This window comes from Dryobates pubescens, chromosome 5 (assembly GCF_014839835.1).
Source record: "Dryobates pubescens isolate bDryPub1 chromosome 5, bDryPub1.pri, whole genome shotgun sequence".
NCBI lineage: Eukaryota > Metazoa > Chordata > Aves > Piciformes > Picidae > Dryobates > Dryobates pubescens.
Window position 1 is genome coordinate 19,665,542 of NC_071616.1, and position 27,213 is coordinate 19,692,754.

A 27,213-nucleotide genomic window follows, 5' to 3' on the forward strand; every position below is an offset into this window, starting at 1 on the left:
GAATTTGAATTTCAAAACAAAGGCATTTCAACACGCTGAGCGACTGAATGAAATGCATGATAAATGTTGCAAAAACATTCCAAGGTGACAATACAGATATATTTGGAACGGTTTAGGATGTAATACTATATGTGTGGTTGGAAAACATCCTTGAATGATGGAAACTGAAAAGTTGGTAAATTTTTCACTAATTATCACGTGTCATGAGCATATGTGTTTTGCAAGATAAGAAGCTTATTGAAAATGTAAGGAGAATGGGAAATCATGTGATGCAAAGATATCTAGAGTCATTGCTGAAGCTTTGAAAAGGAGACTGGAAGAAACCCCTAAGGTCACATCCAGGCTGTTGGACAAAGCAGTTCAGAGAAGCAGTTCAAGACCTGAGGCAGTAAAGCTCTACTGCAACCTACTCTGGATAGGGCTTGAATGGGTAATGAAGGAACTAATGCAAGAGAAAAGAGGCACACTGCATGACTAGTCTCTGTACCACTCTTTCTACCCTTTTTTCAGTTGGGTTTTAAGTTTTCTCGTTTGCTTTGGTGAAGTACATCATAACACCTTCCTGAGTGGAGATAAAGGTAGGAAGGCTGCCTGGATATAAAACAGCTTTCCATTCTTTTGCTAAACCAAATCCTGACTTTGGCCAAGGTCCTGCAGGTGAAAGCAAACTGCCTGATCTTTACACTCATACAGACACAGAGATGTCCAGTAAGGGCACTACAGGCTGCTGTTGCTTTTGCAGACTTGCAGGCTGTAAGGGATACAAAACACCAAAACATTCAGACACGTGCTCAAGTTCTTACATTTATCTTGTCTCTGTTCTTCTGTAACAGGTTGATTAGATGCAACTACTGATGCCCAGATCCAGAAGTTCCTGAAATCCTTCCACTGTTTTACATAGTCTTTGGATCCAAGCCTAAGTTTTGGCAAGACTTTACCAGGGAAAAATTGTTAAAAACCTAAGTCACAGATTTTACAGCCATATTAATTCTCTGACTAAGCAGTCACTACTATGGTACAGACCAGAGAACACTGCTTACCGTGACTCAAAGATTATGGCTCTAACTGCATTTTTTGTTATCTATAAAACCACACATGCAGAAACTATGGAAGGAAATATCAGTAATTAAAGCATAGGTTCTCCTAATTAACTGCAAAGCATTGTTACAATCTAATTAAACTGTAGAATAATACAGGATTCTGGCTTAACGTGGTTTTGAGTTTACACAACAGGACTGAATGCATTTACAGGAGTTTACAATACAAAAGCTCACTTTTAACACTGAATCGACACTGGGAAGTTAGGGTATTAGTGTATAAGTCAACATATTAAAGAATGTGGCATAGTGAAATCAAAATCCTTGTTACTTAAAAGAGTGGTATTTGTGATGGTAAACTGAATTTCACAGCAGATGAGTAATAAGAACTGATATTGCATCTGCATGATGTAAGACTAAATCGGTGCAGCAACTTCATCTTGATATAGCTGAACAAGCTGCATCATCATCCTATATTGCAAAATAAATTCAGCTGAAGCAACAACTTCAAAACTCTGCAATCATTAGACCTTTTAAGATACTAATCTACCATGATGCTTCCTTACCCTCCATTGGACATTTGCTTTTAACTTCTTGTAAAGGAAATCTTCATAGAGCCTGAATGCCTAATTTCAGTTGATGTATACCAGGTCCACAGAAGCCATAGGAGCATCACCAATCTCCACTGACCAGAAACCTAGACCTGTTATGTCTTGCCTATGCTCAAAGTATTGCGGGTGGAAATCCTCCCATATGACTTCAGTTCTCTAAAATATCCACTCACTGCACATATCACAGAGAAATCAAGGCCTCAGGACAATTCACTTGGTCTGTCCTGGAAGATGAATCACTCTCCATAGATGACCTTCTCCTTAAATCAGCTTTTGAAGAAACCTAAATGTCCAGTCCTTTCAGAGGACTAAAGTCCTGTAGTACTTCCGCCCTACATTGCTGCCAGTCATGTCACACCTTCTGCATATCCCTTAAGGGAGATACAAAAGCCATAAGTTCTAGCCGAGAGATTTTAGCTCGGGGCGATCAATCTCTACTGCTATTAAATCCTATACTAATTATGATGATGGATATGTCAACGTCCTGGACATAGCAGAAGATCCAAGCCAATCAACTCATTTCATTGCAACTCACAGACGCCAATAGTTTTCAGAATAACAATGATGTAGGTTAGACACTAAATTATGTTCTTGGGCTAATATGAAGACCAATTTTCTATTGATTTCAATAGTTAAGTACATTAACATTATTTAATATTTAGGCAAAGGAGACACAGAAAACATTTACCATAATGAAAAAATAAAGGCATGTTTCCAAAGTATCACAACAGTCCTTTAAAACATCGAGGTTTTGATCCAACATATAAACAACAATGGAGTAGCATGCAGTTAAGAATTGGTTAGTGAGTTATATAGTCCTGTTTCTAAGTACATAGTGGACATGAATTCTTGCTATCTAGATCGTGACCTCATGTACTCATACCTTCTCTGTGTCAATTCCTTTAGACATGGACCACGTTGAGACAATATAATCCATGACTCTTTCACTAAGGCCTTTTGGGACTTGATATAACTTTAGGAAATCCCTCACATTGTTCAGCATCTCATGGTACCGGTTGGTGTTGGCATACATTTGCTGGAAAATGGTGGTGACGTTCCCAAAAATAGTTGCATAAAGAAGTGCTGAAAAAACCACAAAGATAATTAAAATTAAATATGTATACTCCAATAAATGCTACTCATAATTCAAATATTCAAACAATTTTATGTATGGTTACAAATCACTGCAAATACATCAATGTAAAGGTTCTCTTAATGTACACATAAAAGTACAGAGTTATTTATTGGATTCACTCATTCAGGTCACACAGTCACTTGGTGTGCATTAATTTACAAATACAGACTGTGCTGGGTTAACACAGCCTGCTCTTTCCCAACACAGAAGTGAGGGAAAATTATACCCAAAAAACAAACAAACAAACAGAAAAACACCCTACCACCACCGCAAACCAACCAAAAACTCCCCCCAAAAAAACCAAACACACACACACAAAACCAACAAACCAACAAAAAAAAACCCCAAACCACAAAACCCACAAACAAAGAAAAAAACCCACCCCAAAAACAACCAAATAAAAAACTCCAAACCCACAAAAAACCCCAAAACCAAACTCTGGGTTGAGCTAAAGAGCTCTACTGGAAAATGAGTTAATACTGTGCACAATTACCTCAACCTGTTTGCAGAAAAATACACAGCAAAATGTAGAAACCAGCAACTGATCTCCCTCCCCACATTGACCCACAGCCAGCCCAGTGGAATGAAAAAAGAAAAGAAATCAGTATGCCAAACCCAGAAACCAAAACCAGCAATTGGAATAGGAAGCAGCTCATGTTACAATCTGAACTTCAAGCCCCATATAATAGTTTGCTCTGGTCAGCACTCTCACTTTGAAACTGGTAGGACAGCAGTATGGTATTGAATATCAACAGCAGATTCAGCTCAACACATGTTGACACATGGATTTACTTTTAAATAGTGCATTTTAACTCCATACTAATCCAAACTAAACCTTAAAGGCGCTACCCAAAGAATCACGTGGATCTCTTGTAAGATCAGCTCAGCTAGCATGTGCTACAAGTAGAGGATAGCCTCAGGCCCAAAACAAAAGAAAAGAAATGAAATTAAAAAGAAAGCAACCTGGGAAGCCTGGCAGTGAGATATCTACACAAAGGAGGTTCTGTGTCAATGACCAAGGTGTGCACATGAAAGAATCAGCCCAACTTCACAACCAGCCCCACCAGATAACTTGGCTATGTCATGTCAATTCTAAACGCCAGTCACTAATGATTCCAAAGAGAGAAAAATTGGATTAGCAAACAACAGGAAGTCCTATTTCGGAGCACGCATTACTAAGGCAGGACGAGGACATGGTGCAGTAGGAAGCACTACTTCAACCATTCTCTTTTGGTTTGATTCTCACCTTTCCAAACATGTCACTGTTCCTGTCAGCTTAGTCAGCTGAGCTGTGTAACACCAAAGAAAGGCATGGCATATTTGAAAAAATTGTGGTTTAAGTAAGCCTTTTCAACTGAAATGGCATCAGCCTCAGTATACTGTTACAAATCTAATGCAGTAAACCCTATTGTTGGAGAACAGTTAATTTCTGAAGCCTACATTCAGCAAAATATTTAAACAAAAACTTAAATGCATATCTCCACTAGTGCTATCTTGAGTCATGGCGGCTTGAAAGATGCTTTAAATCAAGCAAATTTAAGGTGCCTTACTGAATTCCAAATGTAACCACCCTTGCAAGCAAGCCCAAAATGCCATTGTTCCATTAGGCATTACAGATTTTGCAGAAAAGAGAATTGTTCTGATATCTCATAACACCAATGTGCAGCACTGCTTCTGCTCTTGACATTATCAAATATTCAGAAATGTGCCTGTCATTTTTAATAATCTTTGCTTGGAGGTTCTTTATAGCAGAATTCAGCTATGCATTTCCATATTGCTTTTTTGAAAAGCATCTGCAGCCTAAAAACAGCAATAAATAACCCACTGTGGAAGGACAAAATGCCTTCTGTCTCTCAGTGCATAATGTCTTCCCTCCATTTCTAAATCATTCCAGAAAAGTCTCTTTATTTAATTGCAAATTAACTATTGTTCATCACCCCTATTTGAGTGGTGCTATTTTTAAAGAAACATGGTGCTTTCCTGATACCTAACACAAAAAATTTATTCCTCACAGTGTTTTTTACTACATCCACCTAAAAATAACATGGTGATCTTCTTGTTCATTGTATTTGCAAAGTCCTGGGGAATTTTCATCTCAACACAGAAGTGATATCAAATAAGGTCACACAATGTGTAGCAAAGGTGAACATAAGGGTTCAGTTTTAGAAATCACAGCAGACTAATACTCTGTGTGATGTCCAGAAAGAAATCTCTTTGTAAGAGCAGGGTTTTTTCCTGGCTTTACTGATTGTTGTATTGTATCTGTCAGTTACTGAAAGTTTCTGCACCCCTGTATCCATTTATATATATATATATATATATATATATATATATATATATAAACTCATGCAAAGTGCAGTGTATGAGAGCATACAGATTACCAAAACCAAAAGCCAGGATAGATGAATGTCACCTGACTTTTTTCTTTCTTCTTTTCTTCAGCTTTCTCTGCTCTTTTAGTCTTCTGTAGTACAACAAACTTGGAGTGTCACTTCTTAAGTGCAACATCCTTCATCCTTCTGAAGAACAGCTGCTGATTTATCATGAAATCAGTTCATCACATAGGTGAATGAACAGCATCTCTTGCTTTCTGATGTTAGCTACACTTGTAGATTATGTGACTACAAATGTGAAGAAAAGCCATAAAGCTCCCCCAAACACTGTTTTTCTGCATGAATAAAATTTCTACAAGCCTGTAACTACAGCTAGACTGAATATGCAATTATGACACAAAAACTAGCTGGCCACACAAACCTACAAAGAAGGAAGGCTGAAAACATGACATGGTGCCCTGTAAAGCTGGGGAAAAGGAAATTCAACTCTGACACCTGCCAGGTTAGAAACAGCTAAGAATGCCATGGTGAAAACAGCTTGTCTGAAGCATCTGCCACACAAAAAACCCACAACAACCACCCAAACAAATAAACAAACTCTTTAGTAGGGACAATTTGCAGAAAATTTACAGCCAGAAGATAAATTCTGTCTTCTAATATAAGGTCCTGCAAAGTTGTGCTTAAACAGAGTATGTCTGTACAAGAAATTAAGGACAGAATAAATCATTGAACCAAACCTGCAAAATCTTGCTAAGTCAGAATTCATGAGCTATAGAGTCTGCACAGAAAAAATCAATATTATCCCTCTGCTGGAAATTAAAGCCTTTCTTTGCCTCCTGTTGAAAATGGTAAAGACACATTGTTGAGTTCATCTAAATACTGCACTTCTCATACAGGTTACTGCACAGGGGGAGGCCTTTAGAAAGCATTTAAAGGGAACCTGCTTTGAGGCACAGCTTTAGCTTTGAAGCTGTGAAGATCTAAGCTTTTCTTCACTTGTGGTGCTTCCCTATGCCAGCACTGGTAGCTGTTGGAACTGGGTTTGCTGGTTTTATTTGGGAGAGCACATTTTTCATAATTTATCATGGAAAATCAACTTCTCTGTATATCAGCCCTCCATTCTTGTTCTCTACACAATACCTAGAAAAGGGAGTAATTTTTAAAAAGCCAGTATTTGTTATTTTGCAAGTCTTGGAATGCAACAAAACAAGTTTGTGCTAGTAAGAAAACAATAAATACATCAATAAAATTTGCATGGCAATTGTTACACCTGTTGTAACACTCCTCTACTGGGAAATGGTCCTCTGCATGGGAGGCTGTAATGAAAGGAGATTAACCTGCTTTAAAAAATAAATGTTACCTTCCCCATCCAAATTTAAGCTGAAGCAATTGCTTTAACTGTAAATACGACAGAGATGGCACAGCACAAAGAGGTGAGCTGGATCAGCAAATCAGTTGGCAAGAGATGTCTCAGCTCAGGAAGCCAACTGCCTGTGGAGCACATAGGAGATCCCACTGTACACAGATGCAGATGTGCAGGCACATGTGGACATGCTGATGACCATCCAGCATAGATGGAAGGGGAACTGCTGTTGCCTTTCTCAGCCTTTAAATGTTTAAGGCTTTTCATCCATTACTCAGTGCCTGTAATTAGTAAACAAAATTTTCTCAGAGGATCCTTATTTAATGAGCAGTTGTTGAAGTGCCAGGTGTGACCCTTACCTCTCATCTTTAATAAACATAGGCAGAAGAGTCCTGCTGAGGGTATTTCACTTTTGCTGTCTTTTCATTATTTTTGGCAGGCAGAACCGGTAGTAAAGATCATCTGCAAAAGGTTCTGAAGGAAATACGGTGCTCATCTTCTCTTGACAGGAAAAGGATTTAAACAATCTCTAAAGAAATCTCTAAAGGTATTCATCAGCATATAGTTCACTAGTTTTAATTTAGTCTGTTCACAAGAAATAGGAGATGATGCTATAGAGGTTGAAGGTAAAATTAGCCAATTTCTTGAAATGACTAGTTCAGTCAAACTGCATCTATTCACCTTCTCTTTAATGACATATATTTCTTCAGATGCTCCATGTTATGCTCCTACAGTCATGCAACACTCATTACTTAGTTATCCTATGAGTATAAATCTGAAATACTCTTCTTTAGATTCCATAGAGATCAATTTGTTATAATGTAGAAACACATTTTCTCAGTCCTAAAAGTGATGTAGGTGGTTCAATTGTTATTTTAATTTCTATTTTTACCCCTTAGCATTGAAAAATGCCCCTAAAATTATATTCAAGGTACCAAGTGCTGTACATTTTGTATACAAAATGTGTGCCATTACATTTGTACATACATAAAACATTTTTGAACGATTTAGCAATAATGTTACACAAATCTTCTTGTCTGTTTAAAAACAAATGACACAGTTGCCTAAATTATCCCAATGCATTTCAGATCTCATATTGTCCGGACTGTTTGCTAAACATGTCCAGACAGGAACATCTGTCCTTAAGAACTGAAGGTTTGACTGAGAGATGTAATTTTCCCTATGGTCAGCTATATCTTAGAGTATTATTAATCTAAGCATATACACTATGCCTCCAAATTGTAATTGTAAATAATAAAAATGAGGTCTCAATCCTGGAAAATATTGATATTCATTTTTGCATCCTGAGCCTAGCTGAAACTCCTTCAAAGAATTTCTGGAATTAAGATATTCTTGTAAGATTACTAGATTAAAATTATTGAAGCTACATCACTCAGGAGAGTCCCAACACAAATTTCAACATATATTGTTGCTAGAACTAATTAGATATAAGCCCAGTGCCCAGATATCTGGTATATTATTTTAAAAGCTGAGCAGGTTTTTGTTATTTCTTTCCACCTCACCTTAATACATTTGATTATACTGCAGAACTTTTGCAGGCACTACTCAGAGTGACATCTGGAAAAGCCACTGCAGTGTCCACTTCCAGAAGTATCCAAAGGAAAACCAACCAACCAAACAACAGCAAAAAACCACCCCTCTTTTGTCCAATTACCCCTGCAGTCATATCACTGTACTATCCTATGTCACATAATCCGATACACTTATCCTCCCATAAGCTCCAACAATGCATTGTTACACCCACTTTGCAATGGAAACCAATGGGAAAAAGTCAGTGAACTTCACCTCTAAACTTCTCACCAAAATCATCTGACAGCTTAAAACAGGGAGAATCTGGATGCAATTGTGTTACAGGTTGGACTTGATGATCCTTGGGGTCTCTTCCAACCTTAGTTACTGTGATACTGTGTTTAAATGAATGCATACCATGGCCAGTCTTATTCCATCACCACCATGGCCTATATGCTCTACACGTAGTGCCTGCACCCACATGTACGTCCCATATTGTTGTAATATGGGTGTAGATGTTTGAGTGCCCTAGAGCACAGTTTCCAGACCAAGATGTTAGCAGAAGAAGACATTTATTATGTTACACAGTGAAGTTACATACTCTATCAGAAGGCACACGTGTCACATCTTAACTGGTTATTTTCTACTGGTGTGCGTGTAATTAAGGCATACAATAGGTTAAAATAACAAAATGATATTCTAACACAGCCAACCAAATTCTGCCAAGTTTCTCTCCTCAGTTACAAGATGTTTACAATCTTTTCTAAGTCAGAGACCAAACATAGGTGTTCCAAAGCTATCCGAAGACCACCCTTCTCCTACGCCATATTGCCAATGCAGTAGCCATCCATGCATGGTGGCTCCATGGGTGCAGCTGACATTCCTGACTTAACACCTTCCTCTACTATAGCAATGCAAACTCTAAATAAATAGGCTAATGATAATAAAGACAGGTCTGTAACATCCCTGTTAACATTGATGAGATACTGGTTTGATGACTAAATAATTGTGTAATTAAGATTATGAGTAGTAAACTGCAGGAACTCACGCTTGCTGCTCTAACCTTTATAGGGTACACTGCGCAGCAGAGTGGAACAGCTGCTTTGGATGCAGTTGGGCATTTTCCATAATTCATGCATAAATTCTTATAAAATAAGGGCATTCAACTGCACTTCTACAGTTGCTAATTTTTAAATGGTGAAACTGGGAGCCTTTTTTCATGAGAGCACTTAGCTAACAGAAAATATTTACTTTAAAGGTCCAATGCCTCTCCAGCATACAAATGCGATGAGCTGAACAGCTATATTTTTGCATACAGTTGCAATCCAAGGCTGGCTGAATTGGTATTGCAAAACACAGTCTTAAATTAAGGCTAGTCTTGTGCATAGATATTAATGCGTTTGGCTTCTAACCCTGAGAAAGTGATGGGCATGAGTTGAAGTTGTCTAGGGCTATGCGGCAGCACAGGGAACAAAGTTACACATTGTCCCCTCTGAGGATGAGAAGCTGAGCACTGCCTGGGTCAGACAACGCAGATGCCAAGCAGTTTGAATTCACACACATCTTCCCTGCTGGGGTACTGGTGGATGAGAAGCTCAGTATGAGATGCCAGTGTACACTTACATCCCAGAAAGCCAGCCATATCTTAGGCTGCATTAAGAGAAGTGTGGCCAGCAGGTTGAGAGAGGTGATTTTCCCCCTCTAAACCACTCTGGTGAGACCCCACCTGGAGTATTGTGTCCAGTTCTGGAACCCCTATTACAAGAAGGATCTGGATGTACTGGAATGTGTCCAGAGAATGGCCACAAGGATGATCAGGGGGCTGGAGCAGCACTCCTATGGAGACAGACTAAGAGAGTTGGGATTGTTCAGGTTGGAGAAGAGAAGGCTCTCAGGAGACCTTATTGTGACCTTCCAGCAACTGAAGGGGGCCTACAAGAAAGCTGGTGAAAGACTTTTTAGGGTGTTGGGTAGTGACAGCACTAGGGGAAATGGATCCAAGCTAGAGGAGGGGAGATTTAGATCAGACGTTAGGAAGAAGTTTTTCATGACAAGGGTGGTGAGACACTGGAACAGGCTGCCCAGGGAGGTGGTGGAAGCCCCATCCCTGGATGTGTTTATGGCAGGCTGGATGTAGCTCTGGGCAACCTGATCTAGTGAAGGGTGCCCCTGCCCATGGCAGGGGGTTGGAACTAGATGATCCTTGGGGGCCCTTCTAACCCTCACAATTCTATGATTCTGTGCTCAACACTTCCTACTACAGCCATCCCATGCTAATACATTACTCTGATCATTCACCTAAGAAATGTTTGTAGCCATCAGAAATACAGCCCTGAACATGTTCAGTGGTATCCTCATCGCATTTGGACGCACTTTCATGCATTTACATTCAAATGGAAAGCTTTGAATGTCTTGGGTCTGCTAGGATCTGCTTCTCCCTCCTCATGTTATTCAAGGGTGTCAAGCATCATATGGAAGGCACAGCCTGAAAAATGGCTGCAATTTCACCACAACAAGCAGCAGGGCAAATAGCCTGACCCTGTGTTAACTGAGTGCCAAACCTCACTTTGCTTGAAAAAAAAAAATCCATGTCTTGTACTGTAGTGGCCCTCATTCTGCAAACCTTTTCTCTAAAAGCTCTGCAAGAAAGAGGCTGAGAGTTGAGGCTTCTTCTACATATTTGATACACGGTGGAAGTTGGGTTTAACTCAATCATTTCTGATACTAATGCTTCGTTGTTCCTTTTTCTTCAGAGATCCATCACCTTATTACCAAATGGCACAAGTATTTCACACCCTGCATAAAGTCCTGTGCAATGTTAAATGTCAGTTACAACAAAATCACTTTCCTAAAGGAATTGCAGTGGGTACAAAAGGAAAGCAAAGAGGCAGTGGATGACCAAAATTCCTAAGAATTGTGGTCACTATGAATACCAGCAACCCCTTGCTCCTAGCACTTTGATCCATCCCATATTTATGTTCTTCTCCTTTTTGAATATTATCATTAACATTGCCTCATTTCCATGCAGGTCTCTCCAGTATTTCAGAAAAAAAACAAAAAAAAAAAGGGGGGGGGGAAGAAAGACAAGAAATAGCTGAATTCTGTCTGTCAAACAATCATCTGCCTGACACACAAATCTTTCTCATTCCTTTCTCCGTTAAAAAAAAAAAAAAAAAAAAAAAAAAACCACCACAACACAACACACCAAAACCCCCCCAAAAAAACAACAAACCCAAAGTGCTGTCTTCACTGTCATTGTTTGCAAACACTGACACTTGTGAATCAAAGCCATCCCATGCACCTTTCTCACTGTGCCTCACCACATCGGCACTGTCACCAGTAACAAGCACAGGACACAAAGGGTCTCCAGCACTGTTGAGTGAAAGCACATGAAGCAAAGGGATCATCTCCAGAAAAAAAGCTCTCCATGCAAAGTTGGCAGCTGTCAGTATTGCCATGTGAAACCACCTGACTGTTGCTGGATTTGAGCTGCAAAGGGGTTTTTGTGTGTGTGTGCTTGTTTGGTTGGTTTTGTTTAATATTTTTAAGTGAATATTTTAGTGGGACACTGAGTTCTTGTCACATTAAGATGAACCCAAGACAGCAATATTGCTGGAGGCAGGATGACAGAACATAATTTGCTCACTGAGGAATACCATCTAAACTGCCTGTCTTGTTATAATATAATATAATAGCAATTTCTGAAGACCCCTTCAAAGTTCTAGATGGTACTCGAAGGTTTTCCTACTTCTCTGCTCCTACATTATTATTTTTTTTCCTGCAGATGCCAACATAAAAGCTTTTACTATCTAAATATACATGTTTGTGTGGTTTAGATACTCAAAAATACATATATCTGTGTACACACAGGTACATCTGTATTGAAGTGTAAAGGTGAACATAGAATATGAATGAGCTGCTGATTTCCCTTTCAGTCTTTTAATTTGCCCATTCTTCCTACTTCTTTCAAATCTGACTTTCTTTATTCATTTAACTAATCATTCAATTTTATCTCAGCACAATTAACAGGAGTGGATTTGCAACCATCAGACAAATTATCCCAGCTATAAAGCACAAGACCCAAATAGCCAGGAAAGGTGTGCTGAACACCTGTTAGCATAACACTGCCTGCTTAGATAATACCTGCCTGAAAGTATTAGTGCGATTGGAGGCAGATAAAGGAATGCTACTCCTATTCAGCAGTTCCTTCTTTCTGGATTTTAATTCATCAGCTTGATCTCCAAAGATAGATTTTTGTATGTAACTACAGGATATTTTGAGGAACAACATTAAGTACTTTAATAATTAATATTTAAAGCTTCCAATTTGGATATGATGTTTGCATCTTCTTTTCAGAATAATTCTACTCTGTAAAATGGCCACAAAACTGGCTTCACTATATTATACTGGGTTTTTTTAACCCATCTAAGTCATTCACAGAAGCACCTTCCATGTAATTCTCAGTGCTATAAACTCAGCATCTTTGGACAGAGCCAGGCAAAATTTTCTATACAAAAATCCTCTATGTGATGTTGGTAGTCTATCTTAAAAAAAAAAAAAAATTGCCTTCCTTGAAGTATTTGGACACTACCAAGTCCACCACTTAACCATGTTCCCCAGCACCACATCTACAAATACCTCCAGAGATGGTGACTCTACCACTTTCCTGGGCAGCTTGTTCCAGGGCATGACATCCCTTTTGGTGAAGAATTTTTCCTGATGCCCAATCTAAATTTATTACTTTCATATACACCCCCACATTTATATTGTAATCAGATACATTCCACAAACCAAACCACAAGTTCCTAGGCACACTGCTAAGCTACCAGGGCCAGCCAAATTGCCAGATTTATTAGCACCAGGTTTCCATTTTATTAGAGCATTTTGAGCACATCTTGTGCAAAGCCTGATCCCCACTCGCCCTAAAGGCACTGCTGGGGCAAATTGCTGCTCTGGATCAGACCTCAGCACGTCTCATGTTTCGCTTAAATAATGCTGGTTTTGTCCAAAAAATTTCACACTAGTATTTTCAGGCTTTCAAGGTGAATTAACTTTATTCTGCTTTGATTATCCACTTTGGGAACCTGTCCTTCATCACAGTATTGATTTAGCTGTGGCAGATGCTGAGCTGTCACTGAGCCTGACAGCTTCTTCAGAGCTTCCTCAGTGGTTGTCTTGTAAAACAGTCAATAACCAAGTGAAACCTAACTGCAAAACTAAGCACGTTTCCCACTCCTATACTCTGTAAAATCAAATGTATTCTGTACTGTATCCTTCCAGTAAGATGGGGGAGGGAAAAAGTTGGCCTCTTAATTTAGCATTCAACATTATTGATGAACCCTTCATATATTCAAAGTACACCCACCCTCCCAGCCCTGATGCATTGGTGGTACTATGTTTCAATCACAAGTCTGTCATCTTGCTGTCACTTACCTTTGCTATGAAGCCACTTTTCACCAGTGGAGAGGAGTCTGTGCAAAGATATTAGTGTGAATGTGCTGAGCAGTAGTTTCATCTTAAAAACATTTATTTCGATCCCAGTATATTTGGGTAGTGCTTACAGCACTTGAGAGAACATCTATGGTCCCAGGATGCTCTCTACACTTTGCAAGTGCCATAAATTGTTCTGCTGAAGAGCAATGGAAGGCAACAACCTAAATGTAGTTTTGCATTGCCTATCAGAGGATCAGAACACCAGGCAGCAACATATACACAGAACTGGACATCAGCACTTCAAAGGTTACACAGTGATCCGTTTTCAAATTAAACAAGAGCTGTCTAAACACTGTATCAAGCCCATTACCTCCACACCTCTTTCCTCCAGTCCCACAGCTCTCCATAATACCAAAACCAAAAACATTACTGGAAATACAACAAGCCATTGTCAATGTCCTGGTAGAAGAGGTTTGAGAATATTCAACAGAAAAACATAAGATCATAAACATTGGCAAACTAAATCAAGCAAACAAACAAAAAAATCTGGCTTTTCATTTCAGTCTCTGTGCACATATTGCTGAACTCTTGTGTGAGACTGAAAAGGTCTCTCTATTTCCTGGCAGCAGCTCCTGGAGCTCTCCTCCTCCCTGTACAACTTCTGATCAGCACTTGTTTCTATCTGATTACCTCTGTTTTCTTGCTCACTATTCCAGGAAGGAGATGCTGGAATTAGATTTGCTGCATTTCCATTCCTACATTAACACTAATTTCACTGAAGTCGATGAAATTACATTGACGTCTGGAGAGTATCCGAGGAGAATAATTGAGTGCATTTTATCACTTCCCTTTGACTTTTTTTGTAGCTGTTTCATGGCAATTTTAAATGTCCTCTTTCACTAAAATCCACTTATTCTGTTCTTGGATGCTTCAATGAATTACTCTCTTTGGGAGGATGGTGTCCTTGCTGTAAACCTCCAGACAAAGCCCTGAAGATGCACAGCCCACAGAGATGTGCGCAGTGACAGAAGTATCACAGTGATATGAAGTATCACACTAATTGCCCATCTAAGTCAAAAACCTTCCTCTCTCTGCAGCCCCTTCCAGATACTCATGATAAGAGTACAAGAAAGAGGAGGCACAGGGCATCTCCACACTACAGATTTCTACAAACTGGAGAATTCCTAACTAAACTGCCCACTGTATCCAGACCACAGCATTAACCACCGACCTAACATCTCCACCAAGAGAATCTAAGTCTTTCCTGCAAACCCATTTCTGCTTTTTCTCAATAAAAACATTATAAAACAAAGTATTTTGTCACACTGTTCTGCAGCTCTGACTGTCTCAGTCTTTATATTGGCCACCCCCAGCTCCCCTTCTGAGAAAGTAATTGCTCCTCTTCACCTCCTGCATACCACTTGAGGTCTCTAAGCTGTGCTCCACTGTGTTTTCTGTCATGAAGAGTCTTTGCCTGAGAAAGTAATTCCATGCCTCATTCTTGTCACCTTTCAGACATCCTTTTTAATCTTGCAAAATCTTCTTGTAGAAAAGTACAGTACAATGTGGTGCAATGATATTCATTTCAATTACTTGCCTAGAAATCCTGTTTGCCTTTTTTTGGCTGGTTCTGAGTACTGCACTATTTTCATGGAACTATCTGCAGTAACAGTCAGATGTCTTTTCTAAGTGGTAACTGCTAATTTAGAGACCATTATTGTATAGGCATAACTAGCTATTTTTTGCCTATGTGTATTAATTTGCATGCACTGACACTGAATTTCATCTGTCTTTTTCATGGTCACTTCTGTGGTGAGATTGATGTATCAAGCAGAAACCCTAATTTCAGGATTAAGCAGAAGAAAAGACCTGCAGCACAGGGGAGAAAAGCTGTACTTAGGTACAACTGTGAAGTAAAGAATAAAAAAAAAATAAATCTCTGGGCAAAATGAAATTGTTTCTTAATTTTTTTCACTTTATGCTAGTATCACAGCTTAGGTCCCAGTAATTGGGAAGATTTTATCATCTCTCTACTACAAGCAAGATTGGCTGTTTCCCAGAGCATGGCAACTGCAGGCAAAGCTGTTCTTTCTTGGATTTTATCCAAGAGTGACTAAAGCAACCCTAACAGTCCAGTGAAAATAAATGAGGGATGTGACAAAATAAAAATATCAAGATGTGACCCAACACTTCGTTATGGGATCTCTCTTGAGCATTAACTCTTTAACAGTAAAAGCAAGCATTAATTTGTATAATATGTTTAACCCTTCAGTTTGGCAGTGCCAGTGTCACACCATTGTGTGTGCCATTAATGACACTGCCCAGCTATTGTCTTTATGTAAGCAACAGTGAGATCAGCTGCAAACGCAAAAGGTTAAGTGACCTTGATGTATTCAATGTTTTTGTTCATATGCTGATAGCATGTGATAGAATTAGTGCAGGGTCTCTCCTACCACTTATTTTGCCAATCTGAGAAGCCACTGAAGATTCTTCATGTCTGTTAGAGTCACTAGTAACTGGGCATGAACTCCATTAATTCCCTTTATTAGGGGGAATGGCATCTGAAATTATACACTGAATAGGGATTGTATGTGGAATGGGGAGTCACTATTTGCAGGGCTTTGGTGCCTCTGCATCAATGATCTAAACCAGCTAGGACAACTAATACCTGCAGGTATCATTCACATTTGCTTGTTCCTGCCATCAACTGCTTCTGTGAAGATGACACTGTAATGAGACTTGCAGGAGCAAGTCCTCAAACCCAATGAAAATTAAATTCAACAACCCATTTATTAGCATGTCTTTTCAGGCCTTCCAGCTTGCTTGTTCCCAAGCCTCTGCAATATAGTATATTAATTTTATAGTGAACTATTAATTGTAGTTGACTTGGCAAAGCTATTTCTTTACATTTTTTATTCAGTTTTGCAAACTCAGTCCCGATGGAATTCATTTTATCCCCCCCAGTTTGTTTGATCAAATTGCAAATATTTCCTTTAATCTTTTTAGGCATTCAGATTTATTATCTATGGAGCAGAGCCTCTTCATCTCCTCCACTGATAGTTTGGGAGAAACAATCACATATTTCTCATTTTACGCAACTCTTTATTTCTGCAAGTACCTATTGGTATGCATAACATTAAAACACATTTACCTAACCTAAATAAAAATACTTTGAACCAAGTTTGCAAGCTAACCGGCTTGGGTTCCTAATTATATTAATCTGAACTAATTTTTCCCAGAGGTTATGATCCATAATTCACTCAGGTCAATGGGAAATAGCTACTGATGTTAGTGAGTTTTAGGGTCAGCAATAAACAGGTATATTTATCTTTTCCTTTGAGAATCTGTATGAAAAATTTCCCAAAGGTAGGGCAAAAGGTCTTTGGAAAACTATTTTCTTCATACCTATTCATAGTAGAAGTAGTCATAGGAATAATAATAATAATATCACAGACACCCCATATTTGCCACTTGTACATACATTTTACAAAGAAAATTGCTCAATTTTGTTCCATTTTCGTCAATTGTCCCTGTTCTGTTTCTCAGTGGAAAATGCAGAATTAAATTTTACAAAATTGAGGCATGTTCTGGCTTTTTTCAAATTACTATTGTCTATTTTATTATTTAGCTGCCTTTTTTTTTTTTTCCCCCAGTGAAACAGGGTAAAATTTAGCAAAAAAAAAATGAGAGAAAGTAACACCTTCTGGGTTGGTTTTTTTTTAATCTGAATTTCTTGTTGCAGGAGATCTTGTAAAGTGAAAGTATAAACCCAATGTCTTGTTTTTACACCATGCTCTACTTTTTTTACCTTTTTTTTTTTTTTTTTTTTAATAAATGAAACCTTTCCAGCAGAAAACACATGGAATGATTTTTCTCCAGTGTCTTTCTAGTGTATAAGTAAGAGAGATCTTTTCTGTTGTCTTGAAAACAAGGGCATATTAGTTGGGAAGTAAAACCGTTTTTTGTTTTAAATGTGTGTATTCATTCTTTTCTTCAAAATATGTCATTTTCAACAGAACTGAAGGGTTTTCTAAATACTTCCCATATTATCAGAATAAGCTTCTACCACATTTTCTCCCCACAATCTCATTAACTCCCTTCATTTCTTCCTCTCCTCCACATCTCCTTTCAGTCTCTGCTGAAGTCTTCCAGAAGTCATACAGTACATTTTTTTTATTTTGCTTAGAAGCTTAGCTGCCTCCCACCTGTTTTATTTCATTTTACTCAATGTTATTCCTAATTATTTAACCCAGTTGCTGAGATGCTCCTCTGGGTAGAGCTAGTTGCCCTGAGACAGTAAGAAATCACTTCATACTTGTAAAATCCTGGATCTTTATGAAGAATTTATACATAACATCTTGCATTCACCCACTCCCCAGCTCCACACACATCCATTAAAAAAAAAATCAATGATCTAACAATTGCAAGTAGTTTTGGTTGTTTGTTTTGTTTTTTTTAATGTATAATAATAGAGCTAAGTATTTTTTTCATGAAGTTTTCTCCTTCTGCTAATAGTGGCCAAGATCCCACAGCTTTAGTGCTCTGCTGTAGCATCGCACACTTTTATCACGTGAAGCACTGTTAGTCCAGCTGATAAATGGCAAACTTTCATCAAAGGGACTTGTTTCATTGAATTAACCATAACTAGCCTTGACAGCTTCTGCCATATGGCTCTTACTAGTGTTACTAGGGATAACAAATACTCCAGGCTGATAAAGGACAACGCTCTGCCTGGTTTCTCTATTCTGCCCTTGTCTTGGAGCTCCACAACTCAGCTTTGGACTAAGATGCACAGACTCACAGAAAACATCTGGTTGGAATAGACCTCAAAGAACATCCAGTCCAACCTTTGACCCGGAACTGAAGGGTCAACACTAAATCATGTTCCCAAGCACCAGGTCCACATGCAGCTTTAACACCTTCAGAGATGGTGACTGCCCTGGGCAGACAATTCCAATATTTAATAACCCTTTCTGTGAAGGACACATAGCATCACCCACAAAGTCTCCAAGGCTATTAGCCTGTTCATAGACATGGATAATTTGCACACTCCCCTAACCTGCATGTTTTTTCTTAAATTCAGACCAAAGGCAGAGAACACAGCCTTCTACATCTGTCATCACCTTTCCACGTGCCACCACCATCACATTTCCAGTGGAGAAGGATGGGCTACTCCCATGGCTCAACACCTATGGCTGGCCCCAACTTATGCCCTATTTTATGTCTACACCTGTGCTAGAACATAGGAATTGAAGTACTACAAGGCAGAGGCACTCTTCCTCCGTAAGTTTCCATACAGAAGTCTTGCTAGAACTCCAGTCTGGTCCCTGAGTCACCCCAAACTTCCATCTCAATCTTCTCACAACCTCTCTTACTTCATGGCCCAGACCTTCCCAGTCAAGACACTCATTTGAAAACATGCAATGAAGCCATAGCAAGTTAAGTACACATACAGCAGCATTAACAGCTCCATCTCTAGAGTCCAGTGATCACACTGCTTATACTGCAGTACTCTGGACCTAAGGTAGACTGAAACACACAGTGCAGACACTTCTCATAGTGTATTTGTCCTGTTTACTGATTATAATTACTAAGAACATGCACATCTCCCATCTCCAGTCCATTTCCAGACTCATTCTCTTTAAGCAATCAGCAAACACTAAGTACTGTAAAGAACATATACAGAGAAGGACTGAGCAGAGGATGAGAAATGACAGACAATGTAAGCAATCCTGTGACCACTCCACGAATCTCCTCCTGCCTCGTACAGACATGAATTGCTTCATAATTAGAGAAGACCAAAGAAATGAAGCAGAGACAGTGGGCAGCATACAGGGCAGAGCATGCCCACTTATGCCCCCTCTAATTAACAGGTACTGAGCACAGGCACATTGAAGACAACAAGCTGCAGAAAACCATGCAGCATGGCCACAAAAGTCAGCTCAATAGAAAGTTGTCAAAGATAGGCAAAAATGCACATTAGTCAGCCCACCATATACTCACTGGAAAAAATGAGCCAACAAATATGTTTTCACTATCTACAGCTCCTTTTGAAGATCCTTGAATGTCGATTTAAACCTCAGTGGTGGCTAGATGTGGATTATGGTGACAGGAATTAAAATTAAATCTTTTTGCACTATTTTATATTCCATTAGGTAATATTAAAGACTATTTAAAAAAAAAAAAAAAACTTAGTGCAAAGGATGCTTAATGAAAAAATTGATAGGTCAATTTGTCCCATATTGAATAGCAGGATGTAACGGAAGGGAGAGGACACAGAGTGCTAATAAGTTTTTAAAAGATGTTTTTGCAAGATCAGTTAAGTGTTTCCTGTTTGGCAAATCACATTCTTCTAATGGAATAATACTCTTCCTCAAAAAAAATCATAAAAATTAACTAGCTTTATTAACCTGCCAATTTACTTGCTAATAAGGGATTTCTGCATTACTCAGCATCAGCTACCAAAACCACATACCACAGAGGTCCTTCAGAAGCAAATCTGTTCCTCACTCTGTTTCATCTATTTTATTTCAAATAGAAATTGAATCATTTAAATTCCTATTTGTTAAAATCACGTCAAGGGCAGTGCACACCATCCATGGCAATGCACTGACTTTGTACTCTGCGTGGATCTAAAAATGGGACTTACTACTCTACTGGGCTGTTTCACCAGGTCTCTTTAACTAGCAGTTGGTCAGGTTTAGGGTAGAGCAGGCTGTCAGAAGTTGGAAGGGAGGTTCAGGATGTGGGGACCTTCAGCAGCTAGGAGATAAGGATCTGTTTGGTAAGAATACAAAATGCTTTCCAAGAAAATATCCCAACTGTATTTGTTCACAGCTGTACAAATTTGTATATCCCAACTGCATTGCGTGCTGTTTAATAATGCAGGAAGGTGTTTACGATTAACTTGCCCTTAACGCCATGGTATAGCCATAAGCTAAGTAACGTCAAGGGTAGTCCTGCAAGAATTTTAATTATTCTGATAACATGCATTTCTACTAATTTGCAACATAAAAGCCTTCCAAAAAAAAAAAAAAAGTTACTTGAGAAAATGTTATATTCACAGAGACAGAAAGAGTAGGGGAGAAAAAGAACATTACCCAGCACTTTATTTTCCTAACTAAAAATAATTTTTAACAGGTTCTAAATTTATGAGTAGTATATTTAAATGATAAAAAGCTAGAAAGAATCTATATTAGGTGTCATTTTTCTATTTAGAGAAAGTGACAATGGAGTTTCTAGAGACTGAAGTTACATAAGCCTGGCATCAGAAGAATCAAGCTCCAATGACCGCCACAGTCCTTCCCTATAAGATGACAGAACTTCTTTTCAAGAGTTCCTTGCTAGGAAAGACAGAGAAGGGAAAGCAAGATGAACAAGAGCTGAGGAATAAGGACTAGGGAGTCATTTACAATCCATAATATTTTTTTCCAGTTTTTAGTAAAAAAGATTTTAGAATCCTTTTACTTTCATTACATGAACATTTCATGATCTATTTGAAATCAATACAGAAAAGCTGCCAACTATTTTGAGAAACCAAAATCTGTCTAAATCCAGTTTCACATTGTCTGCATTATTGGAGGTGCTGAATTAACACTGTTCTGTCAGTAAACCTGCAGACTGATTCCTTTGCCTCAAGCAACTTCAGAGTCATATCTGGGAAATGTGTATCGATTTTAGCACCAGCAGAAGTAAAGAGGGAATGACAGGGAAAGGCAAAAGTATTTAAACTTTCCTTTGCTTTGTTACCCCAGCACTATTTTTAGCTGAGGAGAAAAAAATGGAAAATTAGGTGAGCAAAGATTTAAAGAAGTCAGCTGCACTGTGATGGTAAATGGCGGTACAATCTTCTTCTGCCTGTCCATATCTCAAATAACCACCTGACTGCGGTTATTTTAGCTGCCTGTTTTCAGCTTCTCTTCTTAGGAAAAATACTATAGCTGCTGTTTTTCCTACAAATAGAAGTAAACACACAGTGAAAGAAAAATCTGTTTCTTGTGCCAAAAAGTGTACCTTTTCTAAATACAAAAGAAACATTTTCATCCTTTTCTCCCTTGTTTATAAGGCGTATAAAAACCTATAGCATTTTGAGGTGTTTAACATTTACACATTGATGTAACCAATAGTTTGAGGTCTTTTTAAGTTGAAAAAACCCCAAACAAACAAGCCCCTCAAAAGTAGCAAGCATTTGCATGCACGCACACACACGCTATCTTGATAATTTGCCATTCTTAAGCAGCAAGATCTGCTTTAAAATACCAATTTTGGAAGAAGTACTTCATTTTAAAATTCATAATGTGATTATATAATTGTATCCAGTGCTCTTAATCACTGAATTTTGGGGGGGGGGGGGGGGTGGGGGGGAAGAATGCAGGACAGGATACTGCAGATAAAACTGGTCTGTACACACAGCTTTGCCCCAACACCACAGTATTTCAGCGTAAACATTCAGCATGGAGAATTCACTTGGATGAATGCCTTGCAAGGTGAAAATTGAATCATTGTTAGGGTCTTTGGACATCATGGAACAGATCCAAAGAACAAGCGCAAGCAGAAAACAAAGGTTAAGCAAAGTTTAACTCAGAAGCCTGCATCATTGTATTGTACTGAACACTAACCCCGGAATTACTCATAATCATCATCTGCTTCATTTTTAATCTAAATATTCCTGAGTCACCTTCAACGCTGCTTTTCTGCAGAGACCAAAACACTTGGGAAGGATACTGAGGGGCCAGGCAAAGATACGTGCAAAGAATGGATGCTGCTGAGATTAGGAGAATTAGGAAAGTTAAGAATAGCCAGGACTGGTCATGGGACATAAACATGTTAAACAGGCAGAAGACCAGGACAGGGTGCAGTGGGAGGGATAAATTAGAAAGGTGACCTAGGACATCTTGAAGGTAAAAGATGAGAAATTAAAATCCTTCAGACCAAGGAAGATTGCCCAGTTCCTCTGGAAATATTTTGATGACCAGCTTCTCCCCAGATACACAGTTAAGGGCAGTGACACTGCCATGGTGAACACCTTTTGGCTCCCTTCAGAGAATAACTACGGACAACTCCCAGCTGCATTTGTAGTGATGGGTTTCAGATGGGCAGAGGATCCTGGCAGCAACCCTATCTTATTAGCTTCTATTCATGAGATTTCCAACATTTGAATACCCACTCTGTTCAACAAGAAACCTACTATACAATGACCAACTCATTATGCCATTTCCAGATTGTTTCTGTCCCATGCTCACATCAAGGAAGAAGGTTCAAGGCACCCAGACTTTATGAGGACTTTGTAGCTTCAGCCACTGCTTTGAAGATTTGTTGTGGTGGGGAGTTTTTGTAACCTCTGGTGCTAACTATTCAAAGCAAACCCCTGGACTCAGACTTGTTTACTCAGACTTGTAACAGAAAAGTGGATATTTATTTTTGGTCTTCAGATAATACTTAAGCTAGTTTCCTTTCACTAATACATCTCCATTAAAATTTTTGTGATAATTAAGGAAACCAAAGCCATAGCTAAGGAATTGGAAAGTGCTCTAATGGAATTACTACTCAGAGGTGGCTTGAATGTCATCATTTCTTTCTCACACATAGCAAAGTCTTGACAATCACATTAAAAATAAAGAGCTAAAATAAATGCTGCTGGCTTTTTCAACACAAACAACATTATGGATATTAACACCTTTTGTGTTAACAGTAATGCATGCATTAAATATAGCAGCTTAAGTGAGTGAAATGCCTATAAAGCATCTGCCATAAGATAAAGCATCAAGAAAACTCTGGGCTGAGAAACACCCCAGAGAACTGGAATTAAAGCAAGATATCCAGCACACCTAAGCTACAACTACCATTAAAATACAAATACAGTCCATTTCAATTCCTCTTCATCATTAAAAAAAATAATAAAATTATCTAAGCTAGTTTGACATCAGGGTCTTCAGCATTTATGGCTTTGTCAATGTATCACAGATCTCTCTTCCTTTCACTGTAATATTCCCATGCTGCAGAGACATTGTCCTTCTAATTTGCATCACATCCTTTTAGGAATGCCGTTAGATGCCCTTCCCCCTGGCTTTTCACAGTGGAGAGGGAACACAGGTAAAAAGCCAATCTGTGCATGCATGAAGAAGGTCTGTGCATGCACCACGTATACTGCCACATTTATACATCTTGTATGCCTTATGAAAGACACAGGTATTTATCCTTCCACACTAGAGAAGGCAGCTCACTCCTCCTGTCACAAGCCGAGTCACATAGCTGACCTTAAGCCATAACAGCCACAGCACATAAGTCCCATGAACCTCAACCATTTATGAAACACAGTTTTCCCTTTTTCAACTTTTGCATACTGTCTACATTAAGCCTCTATCCAGGGCTAAATTAAAGCAGTTGCTCTAGTACCTAATGACCCTTCCCCAGCAGAGAAGGGGACTTGAGAAAAGGAGAGGAGCACTGTGGGCTGAAAATTGTTTTAATGAAGCAGTGAAGCTAATACTAATGCCAATATAAAGTACATAAAGTTATAGTCACCCCAGCAAAGATACAGCAGTCACAATAAACAAGAAAGCAGTCCTGAAGAGCAGAAAATCCCCAAAAGGAAGGTTGCCTATCCTCAGTGAATTTCACCCTTTATACTGAGCTGATGTTCATTATAATGTGAAACACCTGTGAGCCAGCTAAGTCAGCTGCTCTGGTTAACTCATCACAGCTAATGGACTGCAGATTATGGTAGATTTGAACAGAATAGAACAGAACAGAATTAACCATGTTGAAAAAGACCTTTGAGATCATCAAGATTTGTGATTCTGTCTAAGCAAAACCAGGTCACACACAAAGTCTTCCCTGATTCTCCATATCAACATATCTCTGCTTCTCCATAACAACATACTCAATGGGATGTTCCTGCTCAAGCCATCACTGCTTGGCAATTTCAAAACTGCCAAGCAAATCAAGCACCCACAGGGTTAGACTTAATGAGCTTAAAGGTCTCTTCCAACCAAAACAATTCTACAGTGCAACTTTGCCAAGCCTTGGCTGTGATCCAGCTGAGCCACTGCTGTTAGCTGAGTATGGATGAGCATCAGTCTTCATTCTGTATCTCATGGCACTTGCAGTAACAGCAGAAACACAGGGACTGTTTTATAAGCAGAGGAGGCCTTTGACATCAGGCCTGGGTTTCTCTTACTTAAGACATTACCACTGCTTTTGCATTTAACAAATGAAACACAACTAAGACTGATACTAAAATGTAGGAAGCACTGACATCCCTGGGTTTGGTTAGTTTTTCCAAGGTTTTTCCAAGGTTTTTTGCATTACAGATACTCCAATGCATTATCTTTGAAAGTCAATGTATTGTCAGGAATTTAGTATTTAAAATGCTGAGACTGTTGAGTGGACATAGAGTTGACATTTAATTTTTAACAAAGGCAAGAAAAAAATGAGAAGCAAAGGGATAACAGACAGGAGCTTTATTTAATTAAACAATGTTATTTAAATAATGGTAATGATAATTCACGCTGACGAATTTTACTCAAGATAAGGCAAGTTAGTTTCTAGGGAACTGAGTCATTGGGATGGAAGGGAAAGAGAAGGTGCTGAAATTTTGACTGTGTATTCCTCCCCTTTTTAACCTCACATTCCCAATGAGCATTTTGTCATCATTTTTACCATGTAGCTCTATAGTTGATCAATAGCTAGGATAGCTAATCACAAAGACTGTAAAACAGTAATTTATGGTTTTTTTCAGCAAAGTGAGAGTAAAAAGTAACCCAGAGTTTTTTAAAAAGCCTTCCTACTGCCTGTAGAAATAATTGCTCAGCAATAGCTGACACCACCCCCCACATTTATTCAGAGTAGCCTTTTGCCTCCACATCTTATCAAGAGAGTGAAACACAAGCCAGACTGCTACAGGGCCCAGAAAACAAGTTACTGAAATGCCTTGAGCTCAAGGCTGTCCTGAAAACCACTCATGAGCCACAGCTGCACAACAGCACATCTCTGCAAGGTTGCTAATGTGGATATTGGGAGCCAGGGCCATTCCCACCTGTCTGCACTCCACTCTGCCGTTGGTAAGTCAAGTCTTAATGTCAAGTACACAAGGATATAACAGTACCTACATACTTTTCCACAGCTGCCAGCAAAAGTGTATACCATAGATGAAAACAATAAACTTTCAAATGACCCTTCCAAATAGCATAATTATTTCCACAGAGTGACAGATATAAGGGAACAACAACAAATAAAGGGAGTGAGCACTCAATGGGATAAAATGTGACGTAACTGGTGACAAAACCGTTTGACATAACTGGCAAAACAAACAAACAAATCTCTTCATGAAATGGCCTAAAATGTTGTGGATTAAAGTCTCAGTTTAAAAATTGATGCATTGTGAGAGAAGTCTTTCATCTCTCCATCCTCACCCTCTGCTATGTGCTGGTCGATAAATCTACATTCCTTACTGGGTTCAACTGTGAAGTGACTATAAAGCAAAGGAAAGACAACATTACAATATAAAGTTGACTTAATTTAGGGCAAAAAATGGAAGTAAGGTAATACTATGTCTCACAAATATATACTTCATGTTTTTTACCAAAATAAAGATATTAATGTGGAGTGAGAAAGGGAGTTATATTGTTATAAGCAGAGTGAACAGTACACTTCCCAGTTGAGACAGAGTTTTGCTTTCAACTCTAAACTTCCTTCCTTTTGTCAGACTAATTTGTTTTGGCCTGGTATTTTCCAATGCCAAGGTGAATGTTTTTAGGAAAGCTGAAGGAGCATTAGTCTGGCCAGTTTTCACATGTTGTAGCCCTACATGAAAAATACCACCTCTTTCATTCACTTTGGGAAATACGTGTAGGTGTAACAGCTATAGGCAGAAATATCAAATTTAATGCAACCATCGATCATATCAGGATAAAATATACAAACTTTGGAAATATTCTTCCAATGTTAAAAGCATTCAAAAAGTTGTACTGTAAATGAAGAAGGTTGTTCATTCAGTAGAACTGAATTCATTATGCTTTTGTTTAAATGTTACTTCAACATTTTTCTGACAGAAACAGGTTGCAAGAACAAGAAACTAAGGAAATCTCATGCAGAAACCTATGAGAAATAATAATAATTCAAAACTACAACCAGTGCCATCTTAAATTGGTTTCTTGTTCTTTATGGGGGGAAAAAATGTGTCTAATGTTAATCTACTACAAAGACTTAGCACTCCAACAGCTAATACTCAAAGGTCAGGGATTGATAGTTTATCTTAATCTTGCCTATTTAGTAGCTGTTATCTCACATTTCCTTTTTATAGCTAGCATTTCTGTGTTGTTTGAGGTGGGGAGCAAAAGGGGAGCAAGGAGCAGATTCTAAACTAGCTGAAAATGTTCTATGTTGGTTACAATGGGAAGGGGTTTTAGAAAAAAAGGAAACATGGTGCAAATGCCAAAATCTCTCTGAAAGTGATAGGACATAAACTCCCCAAAACTCTATCGCTCTTTTGAATATCTTCCAGAATACCCTGAATAACACATATTTCGGGTGTCTATGATATGACTTCCAAACCTTTTGTAGATTTATAGAATCATAGAATCATTTGGGCTGAAAAAGACCTTTAAGAACATCAAGTCTAATTATTAGCCTAACACTGCCAAGTCCACCACTAAACCATGCCCCTGTGTACCACATCTACAATACTTCCAGACACAGTGAGTTCACCACTTCCCTGGGCAGCCTGTTCCAGAGCTTGACAATCCTTTGGGGGAAGAAATTTTCACCAATA

General features: G+C 38.7%; 1 protein-coding gene across 1 annotated transcript in view; it reads right to left on the reverse strand.

Annotated features, from left to right (window-relative positions):
- Nucleotides 1-27,213, reverse strand: part of KCNH5 (potassium voltage-gated channel subfamily H member 5) — a 152,178-nt gene that overhangs the window by 47,123 nt on the left and 77,842 nt on the right. The window contains exon 8 of the mRNA XM_009903690.2: nt 2,532-2,731. Coding sequence (XP_009901992.1) covers nt 2,532-2,731 — 200 coding nt within the window. The remainder of the gene's footprint in view (nt 1-2,531; nt 2,732-27,213) is intronic.